Source organism: Vanacampus margaritifer, chromosome 10 (assembly GCF_051991255.1).
Source record: "Vanacampus margaritifer isolate UIUO_Vmar chromosome 10, RoL_Vmar_1.0, whole genome shotgun sequence".
Classification (NCBI taxonomy): Eukaryota; Metazoa; Chordata; class Actinopteri; order Syngnathiformes; family Syngnathidae; genus Vanacampus; species Vanacampus margaritifer.
Window position 1 is genome coordinate 3,450,745 of NC_135441.1, and position 14,697 is coordinate 3,465,441.

General features: G+C 39.2%; 1 protein-coding gene across 1 annotated transcript in view; it reads left to right on the forward strand.

Moving 5' to 3' along the window:
• LOC144059493 (general transcription factor II-I repeat domain-containing protein 2A-like) overlaps positions 1–14,199 on the forward strand; it is a 30,502-nt gene extending 16,303 nt beyond the window's left edge. The window contains exon 2 of the mRNA XM_077578620.1: positions 13,921–14,199. Coding sequence (XP_077434746.1) covers positions 13,921–14,199 — 279 coding nt within the window. The remainder of the gene's footprint in view (positions 1–13,920) is intronic.
• The last annotated feature ends 498 nt before the right edge of the window (positions 14,200–14,697 follow it).

The window sequence follows — 14,697 nt, forward strand, 5'->3', positions numbered from 1 at the left end:
TCTCACTCTGTTTCGTCTGTCCTTTCTACCTTTCCTCAGTTTCTCCTTTGGGCCCTTGAGGTCTCCCTGATTTGTTGGAATTTAGATGTCTCTGGGGTTGGTGAAGGACTCTGGTTAGTGGCCCGGTGGGTGGTGTCTGGTCGGTGCTGGGCTTCGCTTTTCTTTCTTTTCTTTGGTCCCTCTTCGGGTCTCCTGGCGGCCCCACGACTCTGGCTGGATTTTGAAGTGTTCGGTTTAGGTGAACGGTATGGGAATTCTTTTTTTTTTTTTTTACACGCACGCACGCACGCACGCACGCACGCACACACACGCGCACACATAAAAAAAAAAAAAGGGAGAACAATGATGATGACATGTCAAATGATCAATACTGAGCTCTCCCCAAAAGGAAAAAAAAAAAAAAGATTGTGTTTCTGGTGTCACATTTCACCCCATAGTGTCTCACCTAGTTTAAGAATCTTCATGGGTTATTTTTATTGACCATACATTGGTGACATGCACAAATGTTTGATATTGGTAAAAAAAAAGAAGAAGAAAAAGTTCCCTTGAACAAAGCTGTAAACATTTGGGATATACTTGAGATTTGATACTACATTATCAGTTTTATTTGAACAATTATTTTTAGTAGCCATATTATCTGATGATCCAAAAAGTTCATTTAAAAGTATGTTTGCATATTTCAGCTACTGTGAGGCGTAACAGCCTAACATCTGGGGCCACAGACCAGGAAATCGATGCCACAATCAAAAGATAGCTACATCTGGCTCCTGATAGAGATGGTGACAGGAAGGAGAGGATGAGGAGAAAAGAGGGCAGGGCGAGCGCAACAATTTGATAGACCGACAGATTATGTTCAAGAGCAAGATGTATTCCAACTTCTGAAATATGCAGTCTTGGTTCACAGACTCAGTGTTTAAAATCTGCAATATCCACATTCATGGACAGTGTTTACAAAAAAAGTCTAGTTTTCCAGTTTGTGCACTGACAGTTTTCAATATTTTGTATCCTTGTTCATGCATTAAATGTAAATTAAACAATATAATTAAAATTTAAATTAAATAATATAATTAAATGTAAATCAAATAATATATATTAACTAGAGCTGCATGCAGCTATAAAGGGCCCTCGCAGCACGGGCCACTTTGGTGTACTTGCAGGTTGGGGTACTGGCATGCTGGGGTAGTGGGACATTGGAAGCAGAGTTTCGTTGAAAATGGCATAATAAACCTTTGCATATGGATTTTTTTTGCCAAGTGTGATGAGTGTGTGTGATGCTTTTTGGTCAATGATAAGACCCTCAAAAATCAGCGGCCTATTTAATTTTTTGGCAATGAGTTTTCCCTGTTGACATTGTTTTAATATATATATATACACATCATAGTTAGTTTTACTCATAGCACAATATTGATTTTATTGTCCATATAGGGTATCATAAATAAATAAATAAAAGTACATATGTTGTGAAGTTTGGGATTTTTTGGAGCATGTACCGGGGAGTTATTACGTATTTTGTCTTTCATAGCAAAGGAAATATGAAGCACAAAATATGATGCCCCGTCATATAGTATTTAGAAAACGCAAGATTTTTTCCCCTTGTTGATGGCCCAGGTCTTGACATGGTCCAGGCCAAGATTGAAGTCAATTGGATCAAACGTGTAGGAGAAATGAGCAAGAGTATGCACCCTGTAAATGTTAAAAAAAAAAGGCAAAATTCGTACATTCAAAAATGTGTAGCTCACTTCCTGTTCATTTAAGCATTTGGGTCCAAGAGACTTTTTTTGTAGGTCTTGGGCTCCCCCAAATACCAAATTGTTTTCGTAGATCTTGCTTAAACATATAACCATGGTTGCTTCGTTACAAATTTCTCCAGGGGGCGCTAGTGAATAAATTTTATAAAAATCACACATACACGATAAAATATTGCTCATTTTGTCAGGCCAGATATGCGTGCCAAGTTTCATGAGTTTCTGTGCATGTTTAGGCCCTCAAAATTGGCGTGGTTTTCTTGGCAAACAGTACCTTGCCACTCCCACAGCGATTCGCGAAAACTCACAAACTTTGTGTTATGACATCATGAAGGCCTAAACACACTTCTGAGCAAATATGAAGTAGATTTAGTTAATGTGGTTGGAGCGGTAGCTGCTCGGGGTCTAAAAATATGAACGAAAAACAAGAGGTACTTCACAGTAAAGTACAGTACAATAGCTGCTCGGGCCTTCATAATTAGTAATAATATTTTAATAAATTAAAGTGTGCGGAGCTTTACTAGGTTGCAAAATAAACATCTGTGGATACTATAGTGTTGAGGGTTTTTTTTTAAGGGACAAATACAGCTCATAAATGGAGTGGCTTAATAAAAAGAAACCCCAACTGTAATGAAAAGTTTGCTCCATATGATTTATTTGGTTGTTACTAACATCTATGAGATTCATTTCTCAAAAATCATTTCCAGTTTTATACATTTTATAGAAACGTTACTTGTATGTGTTGTTTACATTACAACGGATTCAGTGCTTAGTGACGTAGAATGCTGGCTGGCCCTTGGCTGAGCAATGTGAAACGGGTATAAAAAAGCCTCGTTGCATTTCTAAAGAAACAAAATGCAATCAGGAGAGCTCTTGGGTAGCTCTGTTTCTTAGGAATGCTTTGGAGGCTTAACTTGCTTTCTTTATAGTTTCACATTGCTCGGCAGAGAGCCGCCGCCATTCTATGTCACTACGCACTGAATGCGTTGCGACATAAATAACAGTGGCGGTGTACGTCCAAATACAATTTCTACAAAATGTATTCAACTGGAAATAATTTTTGAAAAATTAATCACTTAGTTATGTTAGTAACAACCAAATGCATAATATACAGTAGAGCAAACTTGTCATTGCAGTCGGGGTTCCTTTTAAAAGGGATAACTATGGGTGGATTTCGCTGCTCAACTCATATTGCAAAAATGCACTAATAATCAGAATACTGTGTTTAAACTAGCTGTGGCACACAGAACATATTGCAAAGAAAATGTTTAGGATGACTTCCCCTTTGATACAAGTTTAACGTTATGCCAATAATGTTGTAAATATGCCATCTACAGTATTGCTTTATTTGTTTTATTCTGGGAGAATATATTGGAAATACATTGTTTATTATATACTTTAATGTTTATAGTAAATCATGAGGTTGATGTAAAAGGTTAGTAGAAATAAAATGCATAAAGTTTATGCATGCTTTTGGAATTGTTTTGTGTGTGTGTGTTTAAGAGTGCTTCAAGAGACCTGATGAGTGGTTGTTTTTAGTATACTTTTTGAACAAAAGTCTTATTCTAAGCTGTTTTTGCTTAAATATTTGCTTAAGGTAATAACCAGCTGAAACTAGAAACCAAATGTTCTGTTTCAAGAAAATACATGAAATATGAATATAATTATATAATATAATATAAAAATAAATGTCTTAATAATATTGAAATTGTTGTTGAGTCTTTAAAAAAAAAGTGATATCAGGAACCAGTTGTCTGGCCCAGTGTAGGGCCACAGTAGGGCCAACAATGGTTATAGAGAGGCCCACATTGTGGATGTGGCCCAAAGTAGGGCCAGTAACGGATAGAATTTGGCTTAGATGTGGGCCTTATGTGGCCCACATGGTGGATGCCGGATGTGGCCCAACATAGGGCCATCTGTGGTTATACCATTTAGCTTAGATGTTGGCCACATAAGGCCGGATGTGGCCCACATGTGGATGCCAGATGTGGCCCACTAAAGGACCGTAATTCAATGAGGTAGTGGGCCAAGTGAAAGTGGGTTGTGTGGCCCAGTGGTGGGCCACACCAAATTTTCTGACATGTTGCCGATACATCACAGTCAGCAAAGACATGTGGCCCACATTTGCCATAAATCCGGCACAGGTGGCATTCAGTCGGCACTGGCATAAGGCATGTGGACCGAACATGGCCCTGGAGCGGCAAAGGAGGCACTGGCTTGACTCTGGCAAACCAGATGTGGGCCAGTTGTTGAGTGATGCATCTGGCCCAGAAATCAATTTACAAATCTGGGCCATATACGTATAGCCAGTCTTTTCCCACCCTTAATTGCAGTTTCAGATTTAAAAAAAAAAAGATTAATAATAATCTACACAGTCTTATTTTGGGGGGCCATTTTATTAGCCAGACTGACACGCACACGGCGTAGAATAATAATAATCTCAAATTGCCAAGAGCTGTGTAATGAGCGGGAATCCAAACGTGTCGGCGTTCTGTGTTTCAGGTAGGTAAAAGTTGCACTAAAATAAAACCAACAGTATGTCAATGTGTATCATAATGTCCATTGTCAATTGGGTCACTAAGCATTTGTTGTCTTTAGAGGTGGTTTGAGTGAAGAATTTGTTACGAATCATCCTAAACGTTGAAGCTATGTTGCTAATCCTAACGGCCTATTAGCAATGAGAGGCAATACAAGTCGGTGTGCTATGTTGCTAATATGCTAGTAAGCTAACGAACTGCACTGAAACGGGACAGGAGTGTTTACATGAAGAATGGATCTAATTTCAGTTGTTTTTCAAGCTGTTTTAACAGTTGAAGATAGAACATTGAATAGCATATTTTCTAGGTTTATTTTTTCAAGTAAATTGAGTGCAATTGTATAGAAATGTATTCATAAAGTTTATCTGTAACTTGTTCTTCTCACTGTAACTCCTTTCATCAGGAATATATATACATATAGAAAAGGCATTGAGATTAAAACATATTTGATTTAGTATATTATCTCTGATCTCAAGGACATTGAAGAAAAATAGAAATATTAAACAATTGGCCTCATAAAGGTTCAATGGCAACAAAACTTTCATTATTATGCCATTGAATGTACAAATGTCATTAAACGGATTCTGTTTGAATGCCACAACAAAAATAACTTTTTCCGTGTCCAACAGCATGTTTCAGGACCTACAGAACTTAAACAATTAACATTTGCTAAAAAAACAGGTGCTCTTTTCAAAGTAAAGAATGAAGACTATGTATGTTATGAGTGACTAAATGAAAATGATTTTGCACACAGATTGGTTTGCTGATCATAATGGTGGGGGCCACATCCACCACATGTGAGCCAAGAGGTCCCAGGCTCATCAAATCACATCAATTGACTCCGACTGAGGGGGTTGACTAAGCTGCTGATCTGCGTCCACACCAATTGGAGCCATCTAACGGATCCCACCACACCCGGTTCCAGTGTCTACCTGACAAGCTGCCCAAGGACGCAGAGGAAAGAAGATTCATTGGAGTGCCTTTTCCCTGGGCACGGATTGACACAGTTGGAAAAGCTGATCAAATGTCAATCTGCTGTTTGAAAGGGGGAAATCACTCAAATCCCCTTTTCATCAATTCACAAGGATTGAGCCACACTGGAAATGAAGTCCTGTGACCTTTCCTGCGATCTCTGGCAGTGAGCCAGGGTTCGGAAAAAGGCTGACAAACGCCTCTTTTTAAAAAAAATTTTTGACCAACTGTCGAACGCACTTTTCATTCAACAAGACCTTCATCAGGAGATGGCTTCGAGGGACGGACACATCTGCTATTGCGTCGTGACACTTAACCACATCACATAGTGTTATGCCTCACATTTATTATGCCCCTTCCACCGAATTTTTTAATGAATCAAACTGAATTTTGACTGCTAAGCCCATCTATCTTTCTCTCTCTCTCTTTCTCTTTCTCTCTCACCTGCTATTCTTATTTTCTGAACTCCACACATAGACATTGCTTCATTTTTGCGACGATCAAGATTCACGCTGGACTTTCTCTCTAGACTATTGTGGGATTAAATGTCCGGTTTTTGAACTTATAGAAGTTCAATGGTAGGACTGAAGACATTTAATATTTTCAATTTGATGTTTTACTGTTTTTGAATTTACTTATAGGCATATCAATGTGATATAATCATGAGTGTTTAAAAGAATACAGTGGGATGGTGATTTTGTGAACTTAATTTGATCTTCGTACCCTCAAATGCTGTTAGAGGGGCAATGTGCATGATGTGTCAGAGTCTCTTGTCATTTAGGGACTGAAGGTCTGGGGTCAGATTTTGATTACTTCTGTTCCCCCAATCAAGAAGGGGAACTGTATAAAGATGTCTGTTTACCATCAACCTTACACCTTTGTTCAATCTAGGAGATGACATGTCTGCCCTTTGTTCAATCATGAGCCAGGAGGAGGAACCTTTTAGTTTTTTTGTATAAATGTGTCGATGTTCTGTAAATTGTCACACACTTGGAATCATCACGTTGCATTCTGATGTGATATTCTGACTGTGTCTTTAGAGGCCTCTAAATAAATTCTTGCAAGAAAACTTCTTCATCAGATCCTGAATACAATTATTTTGGACACGCAAAGATTACACTTAATATAGTAATTTAATATTCCTTCAAAATGGTGACCCCGACGTGATTTATTGAGACGTTTTTCAACAGCTGTGATTGATCCTGAACACCGGATTTCTAAAGCGCAAAAATATTAACAAGGTGAGTGGACATTTTATCCACGTAGAGAAATTCTGGTTGTTTGGGATCAATACAGTTGCATTTCGTCTGTGCTAAGTTGTATTTGGGATCTGTGAACAAGTTAGGGGGGTTGTAGTAATATTTCTTACGGTGGGACGGAAAGTCCTCGATTTTGAAAATTACTACGACATTGAACCATGCATGGGAGTTTTTCCGCGGTGGAATAGGTTGTGTTTTTATTTTTTCGTATGAATAAGCCTTCAGTATATAAGATACTGGGAGTGCGGAGTGGATTAGCCGCCTGTGTGGTAACAAGGTGTGTGCTGTGTGGAATTTCTAAACCGAGGGACATAATTCCTCGGTGTGTGGATGTTGTGTTAAATAAGAAGCCGGGAAAATATTAAGTCGCGCATGGAAATGCCCCGTGTTTACGGAAGTGACGTCAAGTCGAAGCGCTTCGCCGTTTAAAACGGCATGTGACATTGAGTACCACGGGGGATTGGCTGTTGGGTTGATTGTAGTTGTGTTATTAGCCGCTAAGTGTTGATCACACTTAAGTGAGTGCTGTTGTGTGTTGTGCTTTAAGCGGCCTGTGTTGATCACACAAGGCGTCTGCTGTGTTGAACACCCGTATATTAACGGTGTGTGGTGTAATATTAGCCGTCCGTACATTGTTACGTTCGAGAGCTGTGTGGTTTAAGCCGCCCGTGAAGATCCTGGATATATTTGTTGAAGTCGCGCAAAAGGTATTTAATATCTGTTTCGTTTTCGTCTTGTGTTTGTCTGAAAAAAAAAAATATATATATATATTTTTTTTTTGGGGGGATTAATGAGAATACTTTTGATCTGTTATATCGTAGTATAATAAGTGAGACGTCACTGACTTTATAAAATATTAAAAACGACTAATTACTACATATTATGGACGAAAAAATTCGACCGTAACTAAGGAGGTTTGCATAGACTTCCGGTCGAGAGTCAGAATTGGTCGCTAAGCGAACAGTGAGTTCATGATGCTGGACGCATTTCCACCACAGCGTCAACGTAAGTATGAAACTCTTTTAAATGTATGAATGCGCACGAATTGTGATAGTGGTTGGTTCTCACCGTTGTAAAGTGTGGTGTGTTTGTGGAACTTGATTGTGTAAACAGCGCCAGACGCTGATTACCTCCGTGAAAAACACTTCTATAAGTTTCTTCGAATGGAAGAAAAGTTAGACGTGTGGGGTCGTGAGCCAAATGTTGGTTTGTGCTAGAATGTTAGCGTTGGATAGCTCTGTGAAAGTTGCGCAAATGATGATGTTAAGTGATTTTGAGAATGAGGAAACTGATGCTAAGCTAGCGGCTCTGACAGAGTACGAGTTTTGCGCAGGAGATGAGTTTTTGGTAAGATGCTACCGTGCGAATCTGTTTTTAAGGCTAAGGATGAGTTAGCTGCGGGCAGCCGCATCTGTTAAGAAATTGGAACATAAATTGGATGAAGTGTTGACTGTGAAAGATGACCCGGGGGGAAAATTTGAACCAAGCGAGAGCTCTTGGCTTAGAAATGAATTGTTGAGTGTACGCGTTTGTTTGTTTGTTAAGCTCCATGGTGTGTTGTGGCCACGCGTTTTTTTCGTTGTTTGTTTTAAATTGTGCGCGACGTGTCTGTGTCGCAGCCGTAACGTTGCGATGGATTGTGCGCGAATAAGTCGACATTTGAGCTATAAGTACGTGGTGAAGTTATTATTAGACGAATAAACGGTGTATTTTACAAATGAGTGCGCACTTCAGAGAGGTTTGTGTTCGTCTGTGGTTCAACAACTGAGACGCCACTGAATTAAGTTGAGGAGTTTGGGTTGTGTGAGTGTTTGTTGAGCCCAGTTGGTGAAATGTTTGGAGCATGTGTGGATTGTGTGATTTTTTCCTTGTTTGTGTGCCTGCAGGGAGTTTGTGACTGTTTGTGTGACTCTGACAATGGGAAAGGTGTGTTGTGTGATGTTCTAGCGAGATTTTAGAAATCAAAATGGCCGTTTGGTCTGTTTCTCCTCACTGCCTTTGTGGAGATGAGGAAAGTGCAGAAGTTAAGTGAATGGAAGTGTAAGTTTGTTTAAGACAGTGATTTTTAAGTGTAGGAAAGAAAGAAAAGACGGGTGGAAAGTAATTTTTTCCCTCCAAAATTCTTTGTCCTCAAAAAAGGGTGAAAAAGAATGGTAAGCAGGAAATCTGCATATTTTGAAAGTAGGGGAGAATTCTGCCTTTGTCTGTGACATTTTTTAAAGCTCTTCCCCCCACGCTTGATTAGGGACTAAAGGTCTGTGAGGATGGGGGCCGTGAGCTGCTGTTTTAAGAAGGTTGTGATTTGTACTGTTGTCTGTTAAAATTAAATTAAACTAGATAAAAAAGGACAGGGGGGTGTGATAAGTTTAGTCCTCTCTCCCATTGTCTCCATTTGGGAGACTTGTAGTCTGTTGTGTGTGTGAATAGCAGGGGTCGTCTAAGGCTAAATCAAATTGTTCCTGTTATGCGGAAGGACATAGAGGTCTAGGTGTTAACTACAGGCCACTATCATATTATTTTTAAAATCAGATCTGTGTAATATAGTTGAATAAGTAATAAAACCAAATTTTAATTGAAATAGACTTTTCATTTTTGATTTTTATATTTCCCCTGCATCTCTGATAACTTATTCGTAGGTGTGAAAATGATTTAACCTTTGTCTTTATCTGAGTCCCATTCTAGAAGTCTGGAAAGGACTTCCATCCAAGTGGCCAGGGTGACTGACAGCTGTCACATTTTCTTAAATTTGAGGTAACACGTAATGAAGATGTCTATGGTAGACATATGCGTAAATATAGTACTACTACTTGCTATAGTGTAGTGATCAAATTCAAATAAAACCACAAAATTAAATAAATGAATCAATTAAAAATAGTTTGAAAAACAAAATATTTTGGGGAAATTTTTTATTTTATTTTTTCTTGGAAATTAAATGATAACAAGCAGTGTTCTCTTGCTATGATCTCATCTCACTCTGTCTGTTCCGAGTGTATAAATGTTTCAGGCAGGTTCAATCTTTGACTGAAAGGTGTTTCACTTGGGTGACTCAACCAAAAAGTGCTGGAAATGGAATGAACAGCATTCTCCTGCTATGCTTGATGTTCAGAGTGGACGGCGAACTGAACAATGGTCACTTTCGGGGGGGAAGTGACCACACGGACTGCAAAAAGGATGGTACACTGTAAATCCGCTCGTCCTGTGACTGTTCAATGACTCTTATGCATTGTTTGAGCATAAGGTCCAGCAACTTTTTGAGCCGACAGGATTATCATCGATTCTGCCATGATGAACTTTTCCTGAGAACTCCAGTACACAAAGCCCAGTGCCCGCTTTGAACTATGCTCTGCATAAACTGCTATCGACAAGGACAGGAAGGAATATGAACTACAGTTGTGGACTCAAAGTTCTGGAATCATCTGAGTTTGGTGCCTGAGGTCGTATGTTGTATTCTGTTTGTAGACATTTGCACTCTGTACTATGTCAGAAGGGAGATGTGATCTATAGCAACGCAGTTTCGGAAATTGAGAACAGCTTATGTGAATTAGGGTAGTATAAAATTTATTCTAATCTTTAAATCCTATATTTTCCGTTGTTTGATGCTTGTTGAATTTGGCCTTCTAGTTTTTTTTCCCATTTCTCTTTTATAACTTTGGCTTCTCAGAAGTGGACTCAGATATGGAACACTTATGGCAAATTTGCTGGTTAAATTTTTAATTTTGATTAAGCTCAACAGCACTGATCTTTGGATTCCACGGGGAATGCACAAAGGCAAAGTTCCCTGCTGTGTTTTTACAAGCCCCCACTACTCTGTAGAAGAGGTGAGGTTAGTTGGCATTTTAAGAATACTTTTTGGTTGGTTTAAAGTAGGGGTTTTGTTTTTCTGATTATAACTTGTTTCTTTTACTAGTTGAGATGGCAGATATTTGGAAGATTTGTGACCTGCAATAGATTAATGGGGTTGTTTAAAAAAAAATAAAATAATAATAATAATAATAATAATTCTTCTCTTCCTGACCCTAAAAGTCCTCCGCTGCAGGATCTTAATTTACATCTGCTTAAATTGGTTGTTTTTCTAATCTACAGGATTCAAATTTACATTACAAACTCTTGCCTCAAAGGCTTTTGTTTTTTTGGCTCCTGGCTAGCTCAGCTGGAGATCTTTTTATAGTTCTGGTGTTGGCCAAATTGTCACAATTTGGTTGTTTTTTAATCTACAGGACACAAGGTGTCTGTTTTTCCTCTTTGAAGCAGCAATATGGAAGCGGCTGCAGTTTTCACATTCAGGTCTGAAATGATCAAAATTGATCTTTATCAGATGGGGGAATGATTGGTCTGTCTGAGTTTGTTGAAAAGGAAGTCTGATGTGAGAATGATTGGTCTGTCTGATGTGAGAATGACTGGTCTGTCGGTGTATCAAAAGGAAGTCTGATGTGAGAATGAAGTTTGGTGTGAGGAATTTACAGGCAAAGAATGGAGCGGAGAATTGGAGGATTTGACTTGGAGGAAACGTAAGTTCTACAAAGATGACAAAAGACGACCCGAATAGCAGAAATACGGTAAGTATGTTCCATCTCAGAAACGATTGTTAAGTATAATTTCTAGAGCCCATGGAATATGCCATTTAGGTGTGGAAGGAACATTGACACACCTGGGTGACATTTTTTCATGAGACAAGTTGTTAAAAATGAACTGCAGTGTTTATTTAAGGTATAAGTATAAATCTCTTCTCAGACTGTTCATGGCCCGGCCGGACATGAATGGTTCTGAGTTAAGATGATGTTGTTTTTAAATGATGTACACTGCTATAATAAGAAACCAGCATTAAAAATACAGAAATTTGATGTACGACAAAGAGCACATTTATGCTAAAATCTACAACAGTAAATATCATGGTAAAATATTTGATTAATCATTATCTACCATCATAAGGGTTTCCTAGGAAGATTGGATCAGACAAACCCACTTGAAAAAACAAAACTTCATAAGATATAGAAAAGGCATTGAGATTAAAACATATTTGATTTAGTATATTATCTCTGATCTCAAGGACATTGAAGAAAAATAGAAATATTAAACAATTGGCCTCATAAAGGTTCAATGGCAACAAAACTTTCATTATTATGCCATTGAATGTACAAATGTCATTAAACGGATTCTGTTTGAATGCCACAACAAAAATAACTTTTTCCGTGTCCAACAGCATGTTTCAGGACCTACAGAACTTAAACAATTAACATTTGCTAAAAAAACAGGTGCTCTTTTCAAAGTAAAGAATGAAGACTATGTATGTTATGAGTGACTAAATGAAAATGATTTTGCACACAGATTGGTTTGCTGATCATAATGGTGGGGGCCACATCCACCACATGTGAGCCAAGAGGTCCCAGGCTCATCAAATCACATCAATTGACTCCGACTGAGGGGGTTGACTAAGCTGCTGATCTGCGTCCACACCAATTGGAGCCATCTAACGGATCCCACCACACCCGGTTCCAGTGTCTACCTGACAAGCTGCCCAAGGACGCAGAGGAAAGAAGATTCATTGGAGTGCCTTTTCCCTGGGCACGGATTGACACAGTTGGAAAAGCTGATCAAATGTCAATCTGCTGTTTGAAAGGGGGAAATCACTCAAATCCCCTTTTCATCAATTCACAAGGATTGAGTCACACTGGAAATGAAGTCCTGTGACCTTTCCTGCGATCTCTGGCAGTGAGCCAGGGTTCGGAAAAAGGCTGACAAACGCCTCTTTTTAAAAAAATTTTTTGACCAACTGTCGAACGCACTTTTCATTCAACAAGACCTTCATCAGGAGATGGCTTCGAGGGACGGACACATCTGCTATTGCGTCGTGACACTTAACCACATCACATAGTGTTATGCCTCACATTTATTATGCCCCTTCCACCGAATTTTTTAATGAATCAAACTGAATTTTGACTGCTAAGCCCATCTATCTTTCTCTCTCTCTCTTTCTCTTTCTCTCTCACCTGCTATTCTTATTTTCTGAACTCCACACATAGACATTGCTTCATTTTTGCGACGATCAAGATTCACGCTGGACTTTCTCTCTAGACTATTGTGGGATTAAATGTCCGGTTTTTGAACTTATAGAAGTTCAATGGTAGGACTGAAGACATTTAATATTTTCAATTTGATGTTTTACTGTTTTTGAATTTACTTATAGGCATATCAATGTGATATAATCATGAGTGTTTAAAAGAATACAGTGGGATGGTGATTTTGTGAACTTAATTTGATCTTCGTACCCTCAAATGCTGTTAGAGGGGCAATGTGCATGATGTGTCAGAGTCTCTTGTCATTTAGGGACTGAAGGTCTGGGGTCAGATTTTGATTACTTCTGTTCCCCCAATCAAGAAGGGGAACTGTATAAAGATGTCTGTTTACCATCAACCTTACACCTTTGTTCAATCTAGGAGATGACATGTCTGCCCTTTGTTCAATCATGAGCCAGGAGGAGGAACCTTTTAGTTTTTTTGTATAAATGTGTCGATGTTCTGTAAATTGTCACACACTTGGAATCATCACGTTGCATTCTGATGTGATATTCTGACTGTGTCTTTAGAGGCCTCTAAATAAATTCTTGCAAGAAAACTTCTTCATCAGATCCTGAATACAATTATTTTGGACACGCAAAGATTACACTTAATATAGTAATTTAATATTCCTTCAAAACCAAGCAGAGAGGTGTCATGCTGCAGGATATTTATTTGGTAAGGCAAATAAAATAATATTTTTAGTAATTGTTGAGCCAATAATTCATTTTGCATTAGTTTCACACTGTAATATAACAAATATGTAAATGTTGTACTTTGTTGCTTTTAATATATGTTGTCTGTTCATGTACAGGTTGCTTGTCCTGTTTTGACAAGCCAAATGGTGTACGGGTGGTGCCAGCGTCTTTGAAACCAGATGGCTAATTTACTACTGATTCAAATTTAGAAGGCATGGTGTACCTTGTCCAGAGCTTGGTGTACACTCCTTGGTAAGGAAACAGTCAGGTGAACAGACACCCACCAAATATTAATTTCTAAAAAGTCGAAGAGATCTGAGGTGAACGACCTTCCACCACATCCAAATGTTGAAACAACTCGTGACAGAGAATATAACACTTGAATCATGTCTCTTGAAGCACTCTTAAACATACACACACAAAAAATCCAAAAGCATGCATAAACTTCATGCATTTTATTTCTACTTATAGGGATACTTGACTCATTGAACCATTTTCTACAGTAAAAAGTTAACATTTTGAGTATAATTAATGTGATAACTTCATTTTTCATGTACAAATAATAACTTTAAAAACTAATTTTTCCACTTGCTATCGACTGAAGATTGATTTCTCCCCACGATCACCCCAGAGCCCTTTTGCCTGTGCCGCTGCAGCCCCCAACCCTTTTGCCTGTGCCGCTGCAGCCCCCGGCCTCCTCGCCTATGCCGCTGCAGATCCCGCCCTCTTCGTCTGTGCCGCAGCCCCAAGTCTCTTCATATGTGCCGCTGCCGCAGCACCAAGTCGCTTCATCTGTGCCGCTGCCTCAGCACCAAGTCACGGATTCTGGTCCGCTGCAGCAACGAGTCACGGATTCTGGTCCGCTGCAGCACCAAGTCACAAATTCTCGTCCGCTGCATCACCAAGTCACGGGTTCTAGTCCGCTGCAGCACTAAGTCTTAGCGCCTGAGCGTGCCACTCCAGCAAATCGCAGTGTCGAAGCCGGCAACAAATGAAGGCTACAAAAGCATATCCCACTTGTTTGGAGTCAGCCGATCAACTACTTGCAAGTGTTTGAAGGACTTTTGTTCAGCTGTAGAAAATATACTTTGGCCTCAAGTTCTCCAGTTTCCAGATGCAGCCACACTGCAGGAAATGGCAAACTATTTTGAAAATAGATGGGGACTGCCACAATGTATCTGTGCAATAGATGGATCACATAACCCCTATCTTAGCACCACAGGAGTACCACACACAGTATTTTAACCGAAAAGGCTGGTATTCCATTGTCCTGTAGGCTGTTGTGGATGGCAAAGGACTCTTTTGGAATGTTTTTGCTGGGCTTCCTGGCAGCATGCATGATGCCAGAGTTTTGCGCAGGTCTGGACATGAGAATATGCTGGACACTGACGGCAAGTTCCCAGGACCAACACGTGTCGTTGAGGGACATGACA